We start from the raw sequence: 25,335 nt of genomic DNA on the forward strand, positions 1-25,335 counted from the left end.
TTTATAAATTGTTTGAAAATAACCGAATCTTCGCTTACCTTCTGACGCAGTTGGGCCTTCTGGAAGGTTTCCAGGTCGCGATACTGCTTGCCATTGCCCGCGTTGTTACTCTCCTCACCGGACCCATTGGTCTGGTTGCCCTCATCATCGGAGCTCTCGATGATACTCTGCTTCTTGCGCTGACGGCGGTTCAAAAGCGGTGAATTCAAAATGTGGCGAATGGGGGAGTTGCTCTGCTGGCGCTTGTTTTTTTTGCTGGCCGCCGGCGAGGCTGGAGAACTTCGTGGCAGTCGCTGAGGGGTGGAAGGAGGCGTCAGACGGCCCTCATCCAGATCACGAAGACGGCTTATAATGTTCTCCAAAGTGGTAAGTGCCTGGAATGTTTAAAATATATTTTTATTTAAAATAAATCCTTTAAATTATAGGTAGCAATGCCTCGTCCCACCTGAGTATGCAGAGAAACCGAAGCCTTGGCCTCTACTGGTGTAGCCTCCACAGCGCCACAAGCTGCTCCTGTGATCTCCGGCTGCTGTTGCCGCTCCAAAGTGCTGGCATTGCTACCAGAACCATTTACTTGCGCCTGCGATGGCTGTTCCTTGCGCCTCCAGCGAACCTCGGACAGCTGCTTCACGAAGCTAAAGCCATTGTCCTGCTTTCTGCCCAGCAAGGGTGTGGAGTTCTCGGTGTTCGACGTCTCCTTGCTGCGTCCAATACCAAATCTGTGTTTCCTCGTGAAGAGCGGCGAGTCCGTGAAGCTAGTAATGACATCGAAGCGTTTCTTTGGCGCCGGCTTGGCCTGCACCACAGGAGACTCCTTGGCCGGCTCCACCACATTCGTCGCCACAACGGACGTAATCTCATCCAGGACGGAGCTCGCCGAGGGCTGACACCGCTTACAGGCACTGCTGGGACTCATGTTGTTACGGCACTTAAAGCACAAAGTGTTGGCCGCACTGCTGCAGGCGCTGCTGTCGGAAATCTCCTGCAGCTTGCGCACCACCTGCTCGTGCTCCTTGCTGGACAGCTTTGTCTGCAGGGACAGCAGGTCGCAGGAGTCCAGACTCTTGGACTTGCCAGTTTGCTGCAACTTGTGCCGACGGGCATCCTCCTGCTGCTGCCTTTTCCGGCGATTCCTACGCTTGTCCACCAGTATCAGCCGCTTGTTCGGAGCATCCTTGCGCAGGGCGGACAGCGCCTCGTCGGATGGCGTGATGGCCACCGAATCCAGATAGCCTACGCTGCAGCTGCGTGTGATGGAGTCGGGCAGGGCAGGAGCGATGGAAACCACTGTTGGAGTCCGCTTCATGCTGCTGCTGCTCGGCGTGGGCGTTGGCGACTGCGTCTCCTCGTCGATGTACAGCATTTCGCGTCGCTTGGCGGTAGAGGAGGTGGTGGGTGCCATGCACTTGACCCGCGCATCCATTCGCTCCAGATTCAGGTTGAGATTCAGCGGCACCGGGTTCACATGGCTGTTGGCCGAGCGCACTGGTTCCGACATCAGGGCATTCTTTACCTGGACCACATTATTGGCATAGTCCGCATTGCTGGAGTACGACATCAGGGTGGTCTGTCCAGCGGCTGGCACTGCAGGACGCTCGAAAATAATGTCCGAGGGAGCCACTGCGTTCTTGGGACTCTGCAGCGTGGGGACGGCTCCATCGCAATACAGCGGCGAGATGGCGTGACGCGACTGGCAGCTGGAATTCGAGCTGGAGCGGCTGTAGCTGTTCTTGAAGCTGCTGATGGTCTTGGGGCGTGTTATGGTCTTACTGCAGCTGGGTCCCGGACCTGAGCCATTCGAGGGTGCCTGGTGAAGGAGCACAGTGGTTGACTGACAGGCTGCAGCTCCCGCCTCCTGCGACTCGTTGGACGAATCATCATCGTAGCTCTCGGCTCTCGCCAACGGACTCAGGCCCGCCGACGACCCCCGCTCTCCTCCATTCACAGTCAAAGAGTTCTTGTGTCGCGCCAGAATTCTATTTGGACGCGGAGACATGGGCGCTATCAAGGGGGCAGAAGCTCCATCGGTGAGGCGACGCTGCGGTATTATCGGGGGCTTTAGGGTAGCCCCGTCCTGAGTGGTGATCACATTAACCTGAGGCACTGCATCGTGATGATTGGCCTGTTGATGCTGACTATGCTCATCCTCGTCCTCGGAAAATATATTCGGATTAAAGCTGGGATCGGGACCAGGTGGAAAATCGTCGCGCAGCTCAGTGATGACCAGCGTCATTTGACGCGGCTGCAAATGCAGTAGGGACGTCTTATAAGTTACTTGGCCTAAATTGGCTGGGACGGTTTTGGCAAGTCCATGGATCTTGAACTTGGTTCCCCAAATGTTGGAGGTCACCTCGACCAGCTTGACTTCCTGCTTGAGAAAACGAAAAGGAATCAGTGATGGCGTGGATCTTCTGTGGCAGTGAATGGCACCTACCTCCGGCAGTGTGTCCACGTAGGCCAGTTCATCCAGGCTATCGGGATCGTTGGTTCCACCGCCTCCAGAGGCGCTCAACCGATCGCCGGCTTGGTGGCGCCTCTTTGGACGCACTCGCTTTTTGCGCGGCGTTCGCGGGGAGCCAAAGCGAGATCTCTCCTCGTAGTCACTGTCCGAGGAGTCCGTGCGTCCACTATTGCCCGTGGTGGTGGACTGGCTGGAGCCCGAGGAGCTCTTGGCCTCGGCGGAGTATTGAAAGTACAAGGGGGCATCTGAATATAAAATGGGTAATTAATGGATTTCTTTCTCTTTTCCTTTATAGAAACCTACCATTAACCTGAGGATCGAAGATTACAAACTCGGGGCGAATTTTGGAGGTGCGCTTGCCCTTGAGCAGCGGCACCAATCCGCCCAAGTACTCCAGATAGAGCGTGTAGCATGTGCCGGAGCTCAGATTGGAGTCGTCATCGTGTCGGATCATGGTGCAGTGCAGCCGGGTGGAGCAAAGCGGTGGTCGCGATACAAAATCACGCAGCGACTTCAGGTCAGGTACACAGCACTATAATAATATGATATATTAAATCTATGATCTAACTCTCTAACCACATTCTAGGACTCCACTTACTCTTATCGTTTGAGCAAACAGATTGCCAATGAGAGACTTAATCCTAGAAGGCAACGGCAGCAGTGGCAGCAGCGACTCGGATCCGACGCTCGCCTGGATCTCCAGGCGGCAGAGGAGCTGCAAGGAGGCCACCCGCCTAGAGACCCAGGCGATGTGAACCTGCGTCCCCGTGGCGATGAACAGCCGCTTGTCGTTGTGGCCCCAGGTGATGGCCGAAACGGTGGCACTACTGCAGGGAATGTGCGCCTGATACAGACAGGTGCCCGTCTCCGTGTAGAACTTGACCAGATTCGTGTAGCTACTGTTTAGGCCCAGCTCCTCTGGCTTCGACCCATCCAATCCGGTGCGCAGGGTTCCTGCGACGGCGAGCAGCTCACGGGAGTTGCTCCACTCCATGACCATGCCGAGGGCGCCGTTAAGGCATGTGTTGATATGTGCGGGTGAGACGTCGTCGAACGACTTTAGCAAGTAGATGTATCCATTCTGAAAGCTAACTGCCAGGACAAAGGAGCGTTTGGCTAGGTAATGGAAAAGATTAAGAGGTTATAAACTTTATTACAGCTACTTATTTCTTTATAGCTCTCACCCGCATTGGTTACACCGGGCTCCGCCTCCTCGCCCTCCTCCATCTTGAACTTCTCGCAGGACCAGGCCATCGAGGTGATGGGCACATCGTTGGAGAGCTGAACCTGCGACACCATGGCCCCATGCACATCCATCACAATCACCTGACCCTGGGTGGTGCCGAAGTACACCTGCTGGTCGTCGGGCGTCCAAATGCCGCAGGTGATCGTGGACTCCAGATTGAGCATGGAGGACCAATACCTCTGACCAGCCACGGATCCAACCAGAACGAAGCCATCCTGGTAGCAGATCAAGGCCATGCGTCCATCGTGCGACCAGGAGAAGTGGGTCACGGGCGTATTCCTGTCGTTGATCAGCTCGATGGACCAGCGGCCCTCGTACTTGATCCACACAAAGATGATTCCTGAGCTGTCGCAGGAGGCCAGCTTCTGGTACGGCTCGTTCCACTTGACCAGGATGACCTGTTATCGAAAATGTTACCTATTTACTACTGTATTTGTAGGAAATTTCGAGTATAGAACTTACATCCGATCTATGGCCGCGCAGATTGTAGTTGGTCCTCAGCGGGTAGTCCATGTTCTTGCGGCAATGCGAGGTGGTAAAGGTGACGCCCACAATGCCGCGCACATTGCCCGTGGCCAGCCATCCCTCCTGGTAGTAGTTCGTCCTGTTCAGCTTCCAGCCCTCATCCTGAAAAAGGAGGAAGAGGGAAAAAGGAATGAATGGAGGATGTCCACAGCTGCCGACAGCTGCCTCTTGGCAGGTCGCCTAAGCAGTCGCCAATTGCGAGTCAAGTGCCCGTTGCTGGCGTGTAAAATGGATTACCGCAGGCTCAAAGCCCGTCCCTGGCCCATTCACACATCTCCCATTTCCATTTATATTTGCCAGCATCGACAGCCGGCCGGTTGGCTTGGTAAATATGCTCCACTTTTCGACTGCATCGCTTATAGTCGCTATTCTCCACTCTTTGAGCCGCTCAACCTGCCAGCTGCCTCTTTCACAGCCCGGGGCATGGAATTTTCACTCAATTCCTTTGGCTTCTTAGCAACCAGCTGGCAGATGGGGTAAGCTCACCATGGAGATGGACCCGGGGATAAGATATTCTCCTGAATTTATGGGGTTTTTTACTTCTAAGCTTCATTAGGAGCCTAGGTCAGGCGACCCTTTTTCCTAATTTATCTATTTTATGGTAAATGGTTTACCTTTCCTTGAGTGAGAGTAGAAATATTAACCCTTTAATGAGATCTAGGTTTCTTGATTACTATTTAGAAGATAAGGATTCCATTCTTTGTTAATTATTAGATTTATGTTTATAATATATATGCTAGCAAGTGTAGTTAATCTTCCTTTAATACAATTTACTTGACAGTTTGAGTTAATTCACTTGATAACTATTCACAAGCTCATATTATTTTTAAGTCACTTCCTAATTTCAATTAAATATATATAAATAGGAATACTTCATTATTTTTAGAGGATGAGGTACTCAAGCAACTTTAAAGTTTAATTAAATGATTACCAGTAAATCAATAATATTTTTCTGCCTTTTTTTAAATTTTCTTTAACAAACTTTTCGTTAATTGGACTTTGTGCAATCGAAATCTACCATCAACACGTAACTCAAACGAAAGGTGAGTGAAAACTCGTGCTGCATTCTCATTTGAGATTGAATTGAAACCAATTATGGCGTCCAATTAACATTTCAAAAGCTTCCCTCAGTCGGCATCAGTCAGTCGAGCATTCATTCTGCAAGTTTTAACTTGGTTTGTTTGCCAGCCGGGCCTTTCTCTCTGCGGGCTTTCTTTGGGGAAGGCAACTCTTTGCCAGTTTATCAACTGCAGCAGATGCTCCTGTTCCTGCTGCCACTGCTGCAGTGGCACTCAGCCGCAGCTCCTCCTCCATCTCCTCCGCCTGCTGTTTTACAATTTGATTTGATTGCAGAGACGCCACCCAAAAGCCAGCCCACCCAAACCTGCCCAGCCATTCAAATTGATTGTTTTTCCGGGCGGGGCTGCTCACAAAAGCTTAGCCTACATTTCGGGGCGTAAAAGAATATTTCAATTTAAACCAAAATTCGGGCGCTTTCAGCATTTTGGCTAATCCCCGCTAAGCCGAATGGGCCTTTTTCGGCGCCCAAAATCCAATTTGTGGGGCATAAATTAAAATGCCGCCGCAGAGGGTGAAAACAAAAATGACGCAAAATTCGCAATTTCCGTTTCGGACAGTGGACCTTGCCGTGGCGTTAGCCAAGTTAATTGCTTTATTGGCCTGATTGATGGGTGTGCATATGCTGATGTCCTTGCTGATTCAATTATATAATCGAATGCACACAGTGCTGTCGATGAGGCCATCGAATGGCTGGCTGAGATGGACTACCAGCCTCATTATGGCACATTGAGTATACGCCTCGATGGCAACAATTATGGGCAGGCATTCCGAATCGGCATCGGCATCGGCATTTCTTTGTGAAGTGTTATTAACCTTTCACTGGGCCACTTGAACCGGATCTGGCCCGTGCTTTTGGCCAAAATAGATGCACTCGAAACTCGCAGTGCATGCTCGAAGGCACTTCAGTTTAATAAGTATATCACGAAGCCATAAATTGCCATGCCAGTAAAGCGCGCCGAATGCCTGTGCGGCAGTCGAATGGCCAATTGAATTAGACAAAGTTTGCCTTTAAGCATTCCAATTGGTTTAAATTTCCGTTTTCACTTTGGCTAATGCAATTTGCCTTGAACGTTGTAATTTAATTTCGAGGAAACACAACAGCAGCAGCAGCAGCCACACCAGCAACTAGCAACATCAATGTCAAAGCTGCGACATCAAGGCAACGGCGTTGACAGGCTCACACTTTGGGCCAGGTCCTTTGCTTTTGCTTTTGCTTTAGCCTGAAATGTTCAAGTGGCTACTTGTAACTTGTTAACCATTTGGCGACGTTGACATCCTGTCTGCCTGCATTCGCTTGGAAAATTACCTGGCAATCTCTTACACGGTTTCCCCGGGATTATTTAAATTCTAGTTGCGATAAAGTTGATGGTGTTTGGCGAGGCCCACAAGGGAAAACATGGCCAGAAACAGCAGATGCCTGCCTGCGATTATGCTGCAGTTGTGGTGCTATGCCGCTGCCTCCATAAATTATGTGCCAGCCATTTGGCACACGAAACAGCATTTTCGTGCTGCTCCATTTCGCAAAAGCACACAGCAGCATACGCATTTAATTAAAAAAGGCCATTTTTAAGGCAGGCACCTGAATACTGACCCTCTCAGTGGGCACATTTTCCCCCATTTTTGCGCACACTAACCATAATTGCCATTCATTATGCATGCCAAAGGCAACCCGCGACGCATTCGCACCCGCTTCATTATCCTCATGAACACACGGCCAACACTAATGGCTGAAACTGCGGCCAAACGGACAACTAATGCTAATAAGCATTTAATACATTAAATATTTGGTTGAACGCTTCACAAGTGGCCAATGGAAAATCAAGGGAAAACAGGCGGCTAAATTATAAAACGATTTTAAATATCTCTTTAGCTAAACACAAAAGCTAATAAAAGCCTATAATCTAATATTTATTGAAACGTCAAAATATAATTAGCTTCTCCATGTAATTACAAGTTAAATTCAATTGGGACCACTTTAGACCCATAATATCAAATGTCAATATACATTTTAAATACATTTATTTGCCTTTCCCAAAAGCTCTCCAATTAGAAACTAGTCCCATGGACATTTAAATAATTTATTATTTAGTTAAAAGCTGAACAAGTGGGCTATATATATTTGAAAACTAACAAACTAATTTAGAAGCGATTAAAGAGCTTAACACTTTGCCAAGACAATGTGCAGAAAAATCTTAATAAATTGGCGAAGCCGGGTAAATTTCAGTGAAACCAATAATAAATATTTAAATGTTATGCTTTGTGCCTTGCATGAATTGTAGAAGCCCAAGCCCCCGTGATGAAGTCAAAGAACTCTTATGCAAAACACTGCCCAGGTATATATAGAAACCCATCTAAATATACGCACTTTTGGTCTATTTTTGCGCCTTCTTGCGGCCAATTTTAAACGCCATCTCCCGAAGCCTTTTTTTAGGGGTCGTTGACAAAGAGTTCAAAGTATCGCCTGGAAAGCTATCAAATCGATTCGGGTCAAGTGCATAAGCAAATAAAAACAACTTGGGGGCTAAAAAAAAGAGAAATAGAATTGCTCTATTGCCAAAGAGTTTCGAGAGCATTTCAATTTTCAGCCCAGCGGCACTCGTCTTTCAGGCATTTTCTCTCGGCGAAACGAAAGTGATTTTTCGGAAAATAGCGACGATCCATCAGCACTTGGTCTCAGTTGCCAAAGATCTTTTGCGCGGCGCGATCGAAGATCTCTCGGTCTTCCGTGCGGATATTTCTGGAACTGTTCCAGATACTCTAAGTACCGAAAATCGGGAGCGGAATCGAAAAAAGCGAGCGGCCAAATATGTGTGCAAATTTGTTTTGGCTCAGGCTAATTGCCTGCTTAGTTTTGGCAACTGGCAGTGTCGTCTGTTTTGAGACACAACGTCTGTACAGAGTGGGCAGGAGGGTCGAGGGGGACCAGCTCCTGGTCAAGGATGTGCGCCACTCCAGTCCAGCCGGTGCCGGCGAACTCCCCCAGGTGTTTTTCAAGTACGAAATTCAGGAGCCCATCATTTGCATCGATATCATGTCGGATGAAGTGAGTTGGGAGGGAGAAAAATATTTTTGCTAACTATTAAAAAAATGTATATAATTTTAAAATGATTTTATTATTTATTTTGTAATTTTTTGCTATTCTTACCCGAGTGTAATTTATTTTTTTTCAATTTTTAACAACAAACTACAGCAAAAACTACCTATTTATTATTTTTTAGCTTGCTTATAGTATAAAATTCATTGAGCTACATTTTTTTTTAATTTCGCATTCACACATTTCAAGTATTTGAATTTTGTTTGTGAGAACCAATCAAAAATAGTAGAAAGAAACTTAGAATTTATGAATAATACTACTATTAATACTTGGTATGTAATAGATATGCAAACTGGGTTGTACAAAATATTGCGAGTATAAAATAAATATTTCTGCATACTTAGTAAAAAGTTGTCAATTGTGGGGAATGAGCTAGTGAGCGATATGCAGCGGAAATTACGTGGCTGGGCATTTGTCACTGACCCCTCGATGTGCTCTATCTTTTATTTTGCAAATACCCGCACCCGAAATAGAAACAGAAACTGACATTTTTTTCGTCACGACAGCCCACAAAAAGTTTGGCCCATAGATGTATTTTTATATCCAGTGCGTTTGAGGCTGCCGGGCCTGTTTTTTTTTTCTATTTCACTACATCTACTCGCTCGATGTATTTTCATATTTTGTGTTTGTTTATTTTGCCCTAAAATGTGATTGGGTTATGAGCTTGCATAAGTGAGGCCCGCAGAAATGTTTAAAGTGTTTCAATTTATCGACATCTGGGTCGATAATTGAAAGTGTAACATTAATATGGTATATATTGTATTGAGAAAATCGCATACTTTGAAGCCAATAAAAGGAAAATAGCGTGAGGAAATGTGGCAATTTGGCAGAGCCGACAAGCTAAATGGCCAAAGGAAGTGGGGGGAAACCAAAGCGAAGACGAGTATATATATTATATCTAGAAAAACAAGAAAATGCAATTTCAATTTTGGCATTATGACGCGCCGGCATTTTCCCTAGGAAACATACAAAATATTCGTAAATCAACTTTGGCGAAGTGTAGCACATATACGCGTTTATGTCCGTGAATCTGATTGTCAGACCGAGTAAACATTCTGGCAAAAATGTGGCAATCACTGATGGATGTTGCCGTGATGGTCACGCCTGATTGGCTCGGTTCAACGTGGCGGGGATTTCTCATAAAGTTCTTCTTGGCTCTCGCTTTCAGAACATTTCGGCGGAGGTGAATTTCAGCCTGGTAAATCGCCTGGTTGTGGGCAAGGTCCAGCTGGCGGCCAGTAAGGAGGGTAACAACGAGACCACCCTGCCACCAATCACCGAATTCGATGTGACCATCATGGTGTTTGGCCTCAACGAAAGCGCCACTAACTTCAATCCCTCTCTGGTCATCAATCCGGATCAACAATTCGAGGGCGTGCTGAGCTCCTACGAGGAGACCTACTTGGAACCAGATACCCAGTATGTGGAGGTGTTCGACAACAATAGACGGGATGCCCTGGAGGTGGATGAGGAGGATATGGAGGACATTTCCGAGGAGGACATCGAAATGTACACAGACGCCCCCGAAGAAGACGGCTTCGAAAAGGCGGACAAGACCATTACGATTGGCAACAGGCAGGCGGGTGAGTTGAAAAATGAAATATTCTAGGGTCATACCACTAACATTTGATTTTTAAGGCGATCAACTTCTATATGAATTATATCAAACCTCTCCCGATGACTCGGAACAGCCGAAGAACCGCTCAATGATTTTCTACTTTATCGACACCTGCTCTATAACCTACGTACAGTTCGACATCTTTAATGTAAGTACTCTAAAATAGGATTTCCCCATTTAAATCAGGATATTATACATTTTTAGATATTATATACATGCTATTCTTTGAAGATTTAAAAGTTAGTTCAGTTCAGGTCAATAAAGGATATATGATAGGAAACGATTTGAAATTAATCCTTATCTTATAATCAGTTTCTTAAAATATCTTTAAGTACTTTCTGAAAATTATGATCTTTTAAAGCAAAATATTATTAAACACCTTTTAATGATACGAAAACGTGTTAAAATAATATTTAAAGATGTTTCTCGAAATATTATATCCTTAGTCTTTCATACGTAGTGCTTATGGTCTTTTAACATCCAACTTTTCAGCACTATACCAACAGGAACACCTCAGAGGAGGAGTACACGCCACCCGTGGCGGAGTACAGTCACTACTCGAGAGGAACTCTGAAGGCGGTCATAACGGACTTCAACTCGAAGAACCTCTTTGTCCAGATGTACGTCTACGGCTATCGGGGTCGCGAAGCGCCCGCCAGTTATGTGCCCTTTTTGCCGCTCCCCCAGTGGCAGAGGTCCATCCAGGATTCCCGACCCGGACCGCCGCACCTGACACCGCTGCAGACGATGCAGCTGCTCCTGCTGACCGGTCAAATGACCACTCCCTCAGCGGGATCCTACAACGAGAGCTCGGATCGCGAGGAGCAGCGCAGCATTAAGCCGGAGGAGATGATGCTGGAGAGGATTGGCGATGGGTCTGGCCATGATAACGATGATGACAATGAGGATGAGAAGAACTCGGCCCTGCGGCAGATGAACCAGGGAATGGTGGGTTGGCTGGGCCTGCTGCTCCTGATCCTGCACAACTAGCGGGCGGCCGAGGGAATCATTAGTTAATCCATGGAAAGCTTTATGAGTAGTCTTTAGTCCAACATTCTGTGTATTGTATTTTACGAAATAAACTTTTTGGCCTAAGCCAAGGCACACACACACTCTGCGGAAAATTGAAAAAGTTGCGGCGAAAGTAGGTCATGGCGTTGGCTTGGCCCCTGACCCCCAAGCCCACCCGAAGCCCATGCCAAACCCCATGCCAAACCGCACCCACAAACACTCTCCACATGCTCCAACCCACCCCTAGCCCCTAAACCAACTCCCTTGGCAAATTATCTGCGTCGGCGGTGGTTGATTTGGCCCGGCTGACAAAGGGAAAGGCGGAGAAACGGAAAGGCGGAAAAACGTAGAGCAGAAAATGTGGAAATCCAACTGACGACAGCGGCAGTTTTCCCAAACAAGAAAACCCTTCCCACTCCCCTTTTGAATGTGTTTATTTGCCTGGACATTAAGTCAGAGACCCAAATGTTTCCTTTGCCTGGGCAATTTATGTGCCTTCTATTTTGTTTCAACGCAGCAAAATTGCAAAAAGACAAACACATATTACATTCCCAGTTCGAGAGGCGAAAAATCAAGAGGGCCATAGAGCAAATAAACCTTTAAGCGTTTAAGCGTTTTCACAGGGCTTTGGCTTTCCCACCCACTTGCTCATATAACTCTTTTCGCCCAGCGGTTGTCAAAGAAGTCTAATAACTTTTATTTCAATTTCCGGCTGGCTGTAGCTACACACATCCTTGTGACAGTCGTCCTGCGGCTGCAATGCCATTTGCTTCTTTGTTCCATGTCGTTTGCAGATGGCAAGAAGTACCAAATACGAAATACAAAATACGTAATGCTACCTGGGAGTCTGCAACTGCAGGCGAGGGGCAGTAAAAATGTCACAGCCACACAGGAGGACCCAGATGAAACCATGGTGGGATAATGGCTTCCACCTGGGAGTGGAGGGCTGGAGGGAGCGGCAGGAATGACCGGCACAAAGGACATGTGAGTGAGTGAATGACTGCACCGGGGAGTTGGAGTTGGAGAGCTTCGCAGATTGGATACACTCTTACCGCAGCGGGCAGAGCCTGCACCCGAGGGCTCACCGTGCTTACCCAACAATATTTATGTTTAATTTACAACTGAAATTTAATAATATTCACAGCATTTGCCGCGCTTCCCACGAGCGGCGAAAAAAACTTTAGCAGTTTGGAGGCGAATCCGGCGCGTGGGACCATCTTGTGCGGAATTGAGAATTTCTTTTTATGCGTGCCAAGGCTTACAAAAGTTTTTTTTATGCTCAGACATATAATTTAGGAATTATACGAGTGTATCCACAAGCGAAATCGTGTTCTAGACACTGGGGAAAAACAAGGTATAAGGATAAAAAACCTAATCAAAGAAAAAATAATAAAACTTATTTAGGTTGTCGACTTAGGATTATAATAACCAATCGTTTTTATTTACATTTAAATTATTAATTTTTTAAAGCTATTAGAGACACAAAATATATTAATAGTTATCATTCGTAAGACAAAATTTAAGACTTGGTTGTTTTAATGGTCTAAAACATATTTTGCTTTTAAGTTGTATTTCTATTTAAAAAAAAAAGGATACTTCTATCTTCCCTACAGATTAATTAATAAATAAAAATATTTTCTTAAGAACAAGCTATGTACCATCTCTTCGAACATCTTTATTATCTCAAGACACATTTCTCAGTGCCTGTAAGTGTGCTTGTGCAACAAGGCGTGGCATTGTAAACAATATGGATAAGCAGCGCACAAGTGTCGTCCGCCTCCAAGCACCGGGCCACATGGACTTAACTCAGCTCAATCCAAGGCAAGCCGAGCGCACCCAACCCAACCCAATCCAATCCTAAGCCCAATCCCAGTGAAACGTACCACGTACCACAGACCACATCCCAGGGCAACTGAACCCAACCCAAGCCCACACAATCCTGCACAACCCGTCGCCACAAGGGGTGACGTGAGCTTTTGTCAATAACTTAATAACTTAAAATATGGTTTAATGCTCACGTAACAACATTTTGCCACTTGTGCCGAGCACATGTAGGTGTGAAAGGCTCAGATGGCAAGGGGGACTGGGTTTTTTTTTCGAGGAAGGTTGCTTAAGGTCTCATCGCACCGCCCATTTCACCCCTTCAGCCTTTCAAAGCCAAGGAAATATCCAGCGACCAGGACGACCAGACAATGCCAATGGCAATGGGAATGGGACTGCTGGCTGGCTGGCAACTGGCAACTTTTATGGGTGTGCGGAAAATGCTTCGGTTCCTATGGCTTACAAGTGTATACACTGGCTATAATCGTACTATGGCGATATAGCCTTATTCGCCTCCTGGCCCTGCGCACGTGCTCCACCTTTTGATCCTTTTTAATGCCAGCCCAAAAAGCGATATCGATTTTTTCTCGTATGTTACTTTTTTTTTTTTTTGCCACCGCCGCCCGAGGAGATGCCTAGAGTCGACTTGCATATGTGCTCGCATTTAAAATAATTAAAAAATACAATACGTTTCGGGGTGGAGAGCTTGCGAATAAATATTTTAAATGGTATTTCAGTTAATGCGAGTAAATATGGCGTGTGGTGCTTATGGGAACAGTTGTATAAGGCTCTTAAATGGGAGAAATAAAAACACTTTAAAGGTTTTTTTAATTGAGAACCTTGCAGTAAGCCATTTAAATAAATATACCTTTTATTGCCCAAAGGCAAAAAATAAGGAATTATAATTTGGGGCAGCACTTGTGGAGCATTTTCTAAGAAGTCCTCTATGGTATAGAATAGTTAACATTTTTATTTTTACAATTTCTTTGGTTGCACTTTTTGAGGAGAGTTCTATTGTATATTTTTTAAAAGCTAAAAGTCCATTAAATTATTTAAATGTATTTTTTCCTTTTTAATAGACTTAACTGTATCCCCAGACAGACACAGAGGTTCTCCCCCATTCGCCATTACCACAATTTGGTGGGGGCAGTCGCTCCAGTGCATCCTTTCGGCTCCAACTGCACATAATGCATTCCCTCTGTTTTTGTGTGTTTGGAGACAAAACTCAACTCATTAGCGTGCGGCAGAGGCTGCGGGGAGGAGGCGCCCACAGATTCACATGGGGGACCCCGCCTCACAATGGGAACACGGGGCGTGGCATGTGTGGCACATGTCTGGCTCACTGGTTTCTGCATTTGAATTTGCATTTTATTAAATTTCAAAAGCTCTTCTCACATGTCCCCATAGCCGGCAGCCCCCATAACCACCTTCGAGGACCCACCTGAAGCCCCCATTGTTAGACAGGTGGGTGGTGGGCGGTGGGTGGTGATGACGGGTGGTGCAAAGTGGTGCCACACGAGGGTGGTGCAGAGTGCAAAAGGTTGAGCATTGCATATTTATGCACTTAATAACGCATTTTAGCATGCCCAAGTGCAACTCATCTTTTGTTACATTTCGCAGGGAAAACAAGGGGACGGTTGGGCACGGGTTTGGGCGGGTGTTGGCTTGAAAAACAGATGGAAAATGGGCGAAATTCAGGCGAGACAAAGCCAAATGAGTTTTCTCTGTGAAAAGCAGCCAAATGCTGCCTGTGTGAGTTGACAAATGGAGCATGAGCGTCGCTGACATGTTCATATGCAGAATCCATTCTCATATTACACGAAAGCCTCCAGTAAAACGATTTGTACACCAACAAAGAAAATTTCTAAATTAAAATGTACAAGAACAACATGATTCAAAGTAAAATATGTATTCTAATCTTTATTAAAGAAAATTTGTATAGTGGTTATTAAAACATACAAATTTGTATTATAAAAACTATGCTTTTAAATGGGTCAAACATAAGTTAACCACTAATTTTAAAATATATTTTGAGAACTCTGCAATTTAAAAAATATTCTACATGAACAAAGGATGAATGTATATTTCATTTTTGAATGGCCTAGAATTTCCGCTCCATCAAAAAGCCATTTTAATCTCCTAGAATCAGCAAAGGATTTATCAATTTTTCTCGGTTCAAGAAGTATCCCTAAAAGTGAAATGAAAAACTAAACCTGCGAGGGGCCCTTCCAAACAAAATCAGAGCCTGAGGACCACAATCAACTTTGGTTCCTGCATTCCTGCGTCACTGGGATTATGCAATAACAATGGCCGGGCGGTTGCATAATTGATTGATTGAATCCGTATGCAACAATTGGACAGAGACGGCTGCCCAGTTGAGTGGCTGTCCAAGTGTGGACATGTGGATATTGCTGTGGGCTCCCGTCTTTGTGACCGACCATTATTGGCAAGTGGCAGAGGCGCAAAACACATAACACAAAAACCGCAGTTCCTGGGCTGGCACGAAGGACTCGATCGAAGGCAGTGGCAGAGCAAACAAGCCAGCAAACAACGAAATGCTGGACAAACCAATCAGTGACACAACTGAAAGCCACAACGTCACCCAAGTGTGAAGAGCCAAGTGGGGATGATTGAGCAGCTCGACACGGGGCAAAAATAAATTCAGTTTAACTAACGCATGTAATTGTATAATAACCACACTTTATATTTAAAAACATTAAGAGAAGTATTTAAACTTAAATTCTTGTATTCGAATTGAACTCACAAAATCAGCAAATAGCCGTCTAAAAGTATGCTACAGTAAACAGTCTTATTGGAATCAATTCAAAAGACAACGTGATTTAATCTATTGCATACTTTTAGGCTGCTTTGTAAGAGAAATCTACAGATCTTACATAATATTTGTTAAATTTGATTAATTTAAAACTATTTATTGTATTGTTTAATACATTTTTTCTGTGTGTAGCCCAGAGTCATTGCTCAAGACATGTGTGGCAGCGTTGTGGGCACATTAAATTACAGTTTTCAGAGCCAAGAACAAACAATCGAAAGTGCAGACGCGCCGCCTTCGGCAGAGGATGTGGATGTGGCCGAGGGTCGATGGTTTGGAATCGCATGGCACAAAGGAAAAGCGGCGCCAATCGGGAAACCCCCACCCCCAGCGACGATGTCCTTGGCCACAGTGCCTTCTAATTGAAACTGTCGGCGACAGAAGCCCGGTCGTAAATCAGGGCCCAGGCCCAGCGCACCCAGAAACTAAGCCAAGTCTGTTTCGTCGAGATGTTGCCGCTGCCTAAACAATTAAAAAGTTTTCAATTAACTCGCGCAGCTACCAAAATTGGCACTTGTAATCGGCACCTGTTCAACAAGCGTAACAAACAGCGAGGCCTGCGGATGTTTTCCAGGGGATTGCGTTGCTTTTCGGGGTCTCTGTTCCTGTTTAAATAAGCCTAGAGGGGGTTGGGGCTGTAATAGAATTGGGGGTTGGGCTGGCACTACCCCAGGCAGGCACGTAATACATTTATTACGCGTGAGCACGCCGTCCCATGATGAAAATCTCCGTGAGCCAGTATGTGTATGCGTAAATGAGTTTTCAACATTTCATTGCATACTTTCAGGGTGGCAAAAGTTAGGCCTTAAATAGCAAAATGCAAATAGCCGTGCCTTATAACATCATGGGAAAAATCTAGATGGCCAGGTACTTAATTTAACACTGCGTTTGTACAATAAATCACAAATACATAAAAATACTGGAAAAATATAATAAAAGAGGAATAAAGGGATTCAACTCTTTCTTGTTAAAAAAAATCCTAACCCGTTTAGAATAAGATTTCCTAATGAAAATAAAAAACTGTTGTATGATCTTATAACCCTTTTATTTTTTAGAAGTCATTTCAACCACAGCATTCTTATATCTTTAAGCACCAAGAACCCTTTACTTCTAAACACACGTTAAAATACCCGATCCATCACCATCACAACCTCTTCCAGTCTTGCAGTGAACGTGGAAAAGTGGAAAGGTGGCAAAAGTTGGCCATTATCCAGATCCGGTGGAAATTAACTTAGGGCACGCACCGCCAGCACAAAATGCGCGACTGAGAGCATAATGGTCTGCTGCACATAATTAGCCAGTGGCCAGTGGCGAGTGCTGCTGTCCAAAGGCTATTCAAGTGGTTTTGTGGTCAGTGACCAGCTTTCAGCAGTCACACAGAGTCCCTCAACTGTCGCCCCCGCACAGAGATTGAAAAGAACTCAATTATTTTTTACTGCACGTAATTAAAACTCAGCGAAATGCGAAGGGATGGCGGGAATCCTGTTGGATTGTCCAGTGTCGGTGGCACTGGCAAATATTAATGATGTTAAGCCCTGCTCCGCCAACTGCTAATGATGATACAGCTACTGCTGCTGGTTTAGCCACTAATTCCAACGTTCGTCGACTTCATCAACAGTTGCCAAGTTAATTACGCTAAGTGAACCATTCCAGCTAAAAGCCATCAGCCTCCATGCTTCATCTGCAGCAGCAGTAAGCGTCTTCAACTTCAACTCGAGTGGAAATTGTTATTCTTTTTGCATTATTTAAAGTTTTTGCAAGACGAGGCGAGTTCATAAAAATACGGCAGACTCCTGGACCTGGCATAAATATGCAAAATATATTCCCATTTTCAGCTGGAAGTTGAAATGCCTCCTGGGCTTCACAGAATTTGTAAGCATATGGAGGCAACTCAAGTAAATGAGTAGACACTCAAGTATATAAAAGATGCATTACCCTTTTAGGCCGAAAATATTACTTGGGCAAGTCGAACCTTTTAAATTCCATAGAAACAAAATAAATATTTAGTATATTCAGCTGCCTAAAAGCCTGCAACGAAATAAGTGCCACCCAAAAGGGACTACTTTTTTTGCTGCATACTTTTAAGCACTTTTATAAGTGTTTTAGGATAGCTAGAACTAACACTTGAGGAAAATCCCTTTGAAGTTCCTAAAGCACGACTCCCCCAAAGAAAATTTTCACTTCTTATCGTTTCATCACTTAGTAATCATTAGATTTCATTTGTCATGGATTTTGCATAAAGCCCAACCCGCCAGAGAGGGAATTATGATGTTGAACCCAGGGATTTCCCTTGAAAAAGCGACATGTGTGTCATACGCCAAGAAGTTGGCTATTAAATTACATTTTATGATTTCAGTTTGTGTCCTTCTCCGCTGGCATGTCAATTTGCTGCGTCAATTTATGCGAAAATGCCGCGACAGTTGTTCAACCCTTAGCGTAAGAACCCAAAGGAGCCACGGGATCCCTTGCAGTCCAGTCCTTGTTTGCGATGTCCTTCTGTCTTTCCTCTAAAGTGTGCACAAACAGAGAACCAATAAATCAACATGCTACGCCGACGATGACGCACTCCACATCAATATTCTATTAATGGGGCAGTGCAGTTGTTAAAATATTATGATGCCAAGAAAAATTTGACTACTTCTTCGGAGAGGGGGGCGATGATGGGTACTTAAAAAATCACTTCAGAATATTTTCTCGCTTGTTTTAATACGCATTTTCTCGCTGAGATGATTTATGCGGGGTGGAAATGGAACTGAGTATAACTCCCCAATGGGTTCGAATTGGTTTGGCATTGGGTGGAAATTCCTGCTTATCGCTGGTAAATTGCTCAAAGGCGTAACAAGAAATTAAGCTTGTGGCTTAGCGCACTTGCAACAGAAATGGAAACGCAATCGGAATGGAAATGGAAACGGAAATGGCTTGGTTACACCAGGCAGTGGGGGTAGAGTTATGAGGGTCCCGGGGACGGGATAGACACGCGTCCCTCACAAACCTCGACACGTGTCCGCAGCCACACGAACACGTTCTGGTCAAAGCACTGAAAAAACACTCTTTTGATCTCAATTTTTTGGACACTTCCACTTTAATTATATTAAAAAAAAATAATTTAAAAATGAATAGAAAACACATCATAAAAAAAGTTTTAAAAAGCAAAAACGACTGAGCACAATCTAAGCTTCATTTCCAAATTTCTAAAATTAATTGATCCTAAGTGCCTAATAATATACACATTTAATTTGCAAATGTATAAACCCATTGGGTTTATTGCCATGCGAATTGTTATTAAAACTTTGTTTACTCTTTTGTAATAAAAATTGCCGGGGGAAAATGAAAATTGTTTCAAGTGCACTCGTTTGTGTTGAAAACGAAATTGAAAACTGTTAAATAAATCGCAAACGAGTTTATTGCTCGAGTGGTGTGCACCGCGGCACAAAGGAGAGGTCGAGATAACCAGCATAACCAGCACATAACACATTCCACCCGGCCAACGTATCCCACTCAACCAACTCAGCGAACTCATCCAACTCATCCGGCATATCCTGCATATCCCGAACTGAAAAGGACCGCAGACGGAGGATCCACTTGAGGCTGCGTGGGCCGCATTCACTTAACTTTAATTTTGCGCTACAAAACACAGGGGGCAGGGATGAGATGGGAGCCAAAGAAGCGAGACAGACGTGATTGGATTTTTATATTCAATATAAAAAGGATTATACGGCATTTGTTGTGCAGGCATTGAAAGTTCATAATGATTGGAAAAGTTACGGCCACTCAGACGGACCATCCTCTGGCAACGTGAGCTTTGGCTTACACGTGGCGTGTAAAATCAATTTTAAGCCCGAAATGAGTGCAACGTGGCCATTAGGGAGTCCCGAGCCAGCGACACCTGCCACGTCCTTCAAAAGGTGTGTATAAGGGGTGTAGTACACCTCTGAAAGTATAAATAGCTCCCGCCGTTTGGCCAAAAGCAACGGGGGCTTTTGGGCCCAAGCACTTCCGGCCCGTGAATGTTCGGCATGTGTGAAATATCCAGAGCCGAGTATGAAGATTATCTAGATTATGCAGAGATGCCATGGAATATCCAAGTAGAAGCCACTTTACCCATTTAAGAGCTGACCACCATCCATTCTGGCTAATGGCCAACGGTCGGTCTTAATAGTTTCGCCTGACAGTTTAAAGTGTCCGACAGTTTAATGGACCTTGTCCAGTATTTATTGTATTAATATTGCACCGACAGCCATCGCACGTAATGAGAAGGGAAAAGCCTTGCCGCACACTAAGGGAAATTAATGGGAGATCAGGATATTGCCTTTCATTTCAATTTAAATAACAGAAAGGTGTCTAAAAGTATGCCATATAAAAAAAAATCCGTCCAGACTTTATAAGTTAAGCTGCATGTTGCTTATCATGTTGACAACCGTATTATACGTATTTTTTCTGAACTATCAGTAGTTGGTAAGTAAAAAACTCTCTTTATTTTGATCAGTGCAGCCTTGTTAAGTTCCATTTTAATGGCCTATGGTCTGGTCAATCGTTAATGACTGTGCACTTACCTCGGGTATATCATCTGGCACCTTTCCCATCCACGACAATGAGAGTATCGTGCAGTCGCATTTTGTGTTGATGTTCCGCTCAAAGTGTAAATGCATTTTATGGCCCAGAAGCGAAGGCCAACTAACTATATATCCTCGAGTTGTGGTTTTTCTTTTTTTTATTTATTTTGATGTAGCTGTAGCTGCTCAACGCCGATTTAAGCCACACACATATTGCTAAAAGTAGAGGGAGAAAAAAAGAGAGGGGAATGGGGATGAGTTTCATTATCGTTTAGTATAACATGCCAATAACTAATTTACGATGAAAGCCAAATGGAGTAGATGTTTTTGTTGCCACTCGTGTTGCCAATGTTGTTATTATTATTCCGGTTACTGCTGCTGGTGCCTTCCTTATCAGGCTAAAGCACACACACCCCGCCATTCGGGTCATTGGATGTGCTGCTTTGTACGGGGATTTATTGGTGGGTGGAACGATGTTCCGGCATATGCTTGCCGTCCTCACCCCCGAGGCGTTATCAACTTCGTCGTGCTCCTTCAAGGGTTGACAAATTGCACCACACATACACAGATTGGCTCCCAGGAAAAACACACACCCACGTACACGACATAATTTGAAGCATGCTTTTCAGGGCACACTAATTGGTATTAGTGGGAAAGTGGATGTGTCCTATCTTCCTTTACTTTGCCATTCGCCAGGATAACCCACTCACACACTCACGCTTGCCGCTCATAAAGATCCTTTTTGCCAAATGGCATACATATATTATATATATACATCTACTTGAAAAGACTTTGAAAACTTTATGCGGAAGTCGAATGCCTCTCGGTGGCCCAAGTTTGAATTTGTTAATTTTCTTACTCTTGGTCTTTCGAAGAAAGTTTAAGAGCTTGATATGCTCAATATAATAATTAGGAAATATTAAACTTTCTGTAAATTGGTTTCAGAAGATTTGCTCATATTGCAAACGTTTCAATCTGTTGCAAACATTTTTAAAGCCATACAATGCTCCCCTATTTTCGAAATATTACAAATGGTAAGGCTAAAACATTGTCAAAACTTCAACGTCACTTTCGCAACGCCACTCATTTAAATTATTTAAAAAGTTTTCAGGCAAAAAGTCGAGTAAAGTATTGCTGGGCTAAGAGCTCTGGGCAAAGGCAAACAATCCCTTGCTGAGCAAAGCGAAAGCAACGGAGAGCCCTTCAGTATGAGAATGTTTCAAATTATGCTTGAATAATTGATATGGCTTGCTGCTGTCTGTTGTCTCGTTTGGTGACTGCTTGACTAGCCGGCTTCTCGTTCTCGGTATTTGGTCTAGGCAGCATGACATTACACAGTCAAAAATATAGCATAATAACTTAAAAACGGTAATAAAATTAAGCAACAGAAATAAATGTGTAGGGGGCAGGCACGGAAACAATTAAAACTCAAAAAATGGCGACTAAAAGTATGCTATAAAAGGGTTTTCGGAATGAATCCTCCGTACTTCGGTAGCTACAATTTTTTGTTGCATACTTTTGGGATACTTTATAAGTGGTACAAAAATAACTATTTCACGCTTCGCATAACTTTTTCCCAGTGTCTCTGAGCTCCGCCTCCGGCTGAGGGTATACAGAGATGAAAACGGGGTGGGAGGTTTGCCGTCCAGAGACAAAAGCACACACGCATTTGCTTCAATTATGTCGTACGCCTTGTCTGATTGAATTTGACATGTGATATACCATTTTTGATTGCGTATGCGCCCCGGGGGCGAGCCTTCAACAGGGCGGGCATCATCTGAAAGCCAACTAATGGAATCTTTCGGCAAGGATTTGCCCTTTGCCTGCTTAAATATTGATAAAAAAGCCAACTACAACTCGTTATAAATTGAAGAGTCCTTTGAATTCCATTTCAATAACACACACACTGACAGGCAGACAGAATGGCAGGTAACAAAAAAATACAAAAACGGGAGAAATGCATTCTCGAGTAGTTCACGAGATGAATGATTGCACATTCACCGTGGGGCACATTCCGAACGTGTTACTTTCGCCACTCTGCGATTCTGCCAGACAGCCATTGTTCGGCTGCTTTTAAATTGTTCAACGTGCCGCATTTGGCAGCCAGCCTGCACATTTTCCACCCACCAAGCCACCAAACCCGCCAAACCCACCGAAAACCCAGCGCTTTCGGCGCTTTCATGCGACACTGAGCACTTTTTTAGCTGTGTGTGCGGTTCATGGTCGCCATAACGCGTCAGAGTAACGAAAATAACTGAGGCGGCGGCGTCGGAAAAGCTGTCGAAATGCCAGTCACAATCTGGCTAGGGCGGAAAACTCAGGTTTGCAGCTCTGCAGCTGTGCTGGCGGACACGACAACCTGGCCCAGACATCATGAAATATGCATTTAACCATCAACAATGGCAGCCAAACCAGCCTTGGTAATGGGCTGCCTTTGGCCATGGGCTAAACTTGCGGATAAATAAAGCCAAAAATTACTCTGAGCCTTGGATTACTTAATCCATTTGAAATGCAATTTTGTTATTGCCGCCTCAATTTACTGCACTCAAGGGCCAGCAATAGTTTGGGTAAATATTTCAATTAAACAATCGAATCAATGGCCATCATCCATCATCTATCAAATTCCTATTCGGAATTCAATTGGTTTGGTTTTTCTCTCGATTTATCAACAACCCCCCGAAGCATTTTACTCGTGCCTAAAATATGGGATTTGTTTCGGCTTTGCCATTAAAAGTTAATTATGTGTAAGGAAGCTGAGGCGGAAACACAGAGCTGTTCACAAAGTAAACTGGGGCTGGCTGTCTCTTTCTGTTGCAATTAGCCTGCCGAAATTAGATTGCGTATACGCTCCGTGGTACACAGTTTGCTGTAAGGCGCTTAACTATTATGTAGTCGTAGCTGCTGTTGCCCTTGTTGTAACTGCTAGCACTGTTTTGGGGGTAAAACTTTTGCTCTTTTCCCCGGCTGGCATAATTTTTGGCATGCGGTAACTATCCTGACAGTGGTGCTATCCTATATACCATATAGATGGATGTAAAAACCAATGGGAGTCTTCCCTATATAACATTTAATTTGTTTTAAATACGCAGAAATAAAAAAGAACATTTTAGTCAACACTTTTGGCATCTGACAAATATCCTGACAGTGGCTCCTACTATATCTTAGACATATACAAATAAAATACCTTCTCACTTTTAAACAAAAGTAATATAGTTCTTTGGTATAAATAAAAATACCACGAAGTCGTGGTGTCTGTCTAAAAAAACTATGCTATATAGTATCTATAAATTTATTTCATGGGTCCAAGCTGATATTATGGCTGTTGTTAGAGGCTTAAGCTTAACAGTTTTTCTTGTGTTACATTAAATTAGTTATTTAAATTTATACAATATTAATGAAGTCCATAACATGAAGTAACTTTTATAGGATTCTACTATAATCTCTACACTGTATCAAGTTAATTTCAGGCTTATATTTACACCATATTCGAGATTAACATTTTCCCCCCACGTCTGGGTAATGCGTAAATGTGTATTTATGTCCAGGCCAGTGGCTTGGCCCAAAACCGAAGGCCCACCCACCCACTTAATACCGCTAAAATCCTGATTTACTTTTTTATCCCTCGCGCATGTCCCTGCATTATGTCTGCGAATTAATTGTGGCAATTTGCTTTTGATCCTTGGGGCACAGGACGGCATTTGAATGCACGCAATTATTTCATTTTCATCGTGCTTTTCAGCTACCTAACGAGCTGGCATTGTTCATATTTTCTTCTCGTCCCTGTCTCCGTCTCGTTTATTGCTGTCAGCGGTCCCGGAATGCCCTTGAACCGCCTGAAACTAGCTCCTTTGCATACACTTTTTGCATAGTATAATATGGTATAATGGAAGTGCAGCGGTGCATGCAACAAGAATACCGAATACAACAACCACAGGGCAAAGTCGAGTGGCAGGAACGAACGACGAACAACGTACAACTTTGTGCCCAATTCGGAATTTGTGTGTGCGTTGCCCTCGACTCGAAAGTTTTCGTGACGTGGGCCACAGGAAAATATTCCACATATAGTGCTCACATGACGACATGTATCGGTGGGGTATTTATGCCAGCTATGGTTTTCAGTTAAGTATAATATATGCGGTGCATAGAGGCCACTCGTAAATCAAAAGCCTTGGGTGGAGATATTTCCTATATGGGAATTATTTTGTTTACGGAATTTGGTGTGATAAACAAAATATTTGGGTCTTGATATGATTTACTAAAGTTCTTAATGTTAATTAGCATTACTTAAAGTTATTTGAAGTAGGTTATTTGGACTAATTACGGTTGGTTTGATTTATTTTTCATAGTCACAAGTGATTAGTCGAACAGGTAATTAAAAAGTATATTAATATAATGATTGATGTAATGCAACAATTTTTATTTTAACTACTTCACTTTAATTACAAAAATTACATTTACCAACTTCTTTAAAATAAGCAAATTTCCTCTAAAATATTTTTAAATATTTATTTCTATTTAATTATTAAAAATACAAATATTAAGATTAAATTTATATGTCCTAGACATCTTTTAATACTTGTTTGAAAGCGTCTTTCAATGAAATCAAAATTAATAACCTTTTTGTAAATCTCTTGTAAGTAAATATTTATCTCATATGTATTTTGCACGACAAATTGCAAACCTTAAAGATACATTTTTCCTAGTAACCACCGCTGTGAAAAGGGATCTAATCCTGGCTTTGGCTTTAAGTTTCCCCTAATTATGTGTGTCGGCTTTGCTGTGTGCCGCATGCCAGGCAACCAGTGGGATTGAAGCAAGTTCAAAGCCCACCTAGCTCCAACCAATTTCTTTTTTTGGTCACCCCGTGGGGAAAGTAATTGCTGGGAGTTCAGTTTCCACTGGCCATGGGGCATTTGCTTTAATTAGCCACACGCCAGCAAGCACAAGAAATGCGTTTGAAAAGGAGAAAACATTAAAAACCGGGGAACAACAAAAGGCGACAGCAAATAGGACGTGCATGCATTTAATTGGCAGGGTTTTCCAGGGCAAAGAAAAAAAATACCACTCCCTTTTCCCTTAACTCTTTTAAAAGGGAG

The 25,335-nt window shown here is 44.0% G+C and overlaps 2 protein-coding genes across 6 annotated transcripts in view; one reads left to right on the top strand and one right to left on the bottom strand.

Annotated features, from left to right (window-relative positions):
* Positions 1-25,335, bottom strand: part of LOC108024661 (tubby-related protein 4) — a 30,232-nt gene that overhangs the window by 1,402 nt on the left and 3,495 nt on the right. For 3 of the 5 annotated variants that reach the window (XM_017094727.3, XM_044091644.2, XM_017094725.3), the window contains exons 2-9: positions 20,240-20,455; positions 4,170-4,334; positions 3,646-4,105; positions 3,060-3,577; positions 2,765-2,993; positions 2,435-2,706; positions 446-2,371; positions 39-374 (exon numbers count right to left, since the gene is read on the bottom strand). In XM_017094727.3, coding sequence (XP_016950216.1) covers positions 39-374; positions 446-2,371; positions 2,435-2,706; positions 2,765-2,993; positions 3,060-3,577; positions 3,646-4,105; positions 4,170-4,334; positions 20,240-20,335 — 4,002 coding nt within the window. In that variant the 5' untranslated portion in view covers positions 20,336-20,455. The remainder of the gene's footprint in view (positions 1-38; positions 375-445; positions 2,372-2,434; positions 2,707-2,764; positions 2,994-3,059; positions 3,578-3,645; positions 4,106-4,169; positions 4,335-20,239; positions 20,456-25,335) is intronic. The other 2 variants (XM_017094728.3, XM_017094726.3) reach the window with 1 other exon arrangement.
* On the top strand, positions 7,978-11,136 carry LOC108024663 (uncharacterized). The gene is made up of 4 exons (XM_017094729.3): positions 7,978-8,355; positions 9,575-9,989; positions 10,045-10,172; positions 10,517-11,136. The coding sequence occupies exons 1-4, from the start codon at positions 8,119-8,121 to the stop codon at positions 11,012-11,014; spliced, it is 1,278 nt and encodes a 425-aa protein (XP_016950218.1). The 5' UTR covers positions 7,978-8,118; the 3' UTR covers positions 11,015-11,136.

Source organism: Drosophila biarmipes, chromosome 3R (genome assembly GCF_025231255.1).
Source record: "Drosophila biarmipes strain raj3 chromosome 3R, RU_DBia_V1.1, whole genome shotgun sequence".
Classification (NCBI taxonomy): Eukaryota; Metazoa; Arthropoda; class Insecta; order Diptera; family Drosophilidae; genus Drosophila; species Drosophila biarmipes.

Bases quoted from the DNA above. Each gene is read 5' to 3' on its own strand.
- LOC108024663 (XM_017094729.3), top strand. From the start codon at position 8,119: ATGTGTGCAAATTTGTTTTGGCTCAGGCTAATTGCCTGCTTAGTTTTG. The intron at 8,356-9,574 runs GTGAGTTGGGAG...TCTCGCTTTCAG, and splicing joins TCGATATCATGTCGGATGAA to AACATTTCGGCGGAGGTGAA. The intron at 9,990-10,044 runs GTGAGTTGAAAA...TTGATTTTTAAG, and splicing joins GATTGGCAACAGGCAGGCGG to GCGATCAACTTCTATATGAA.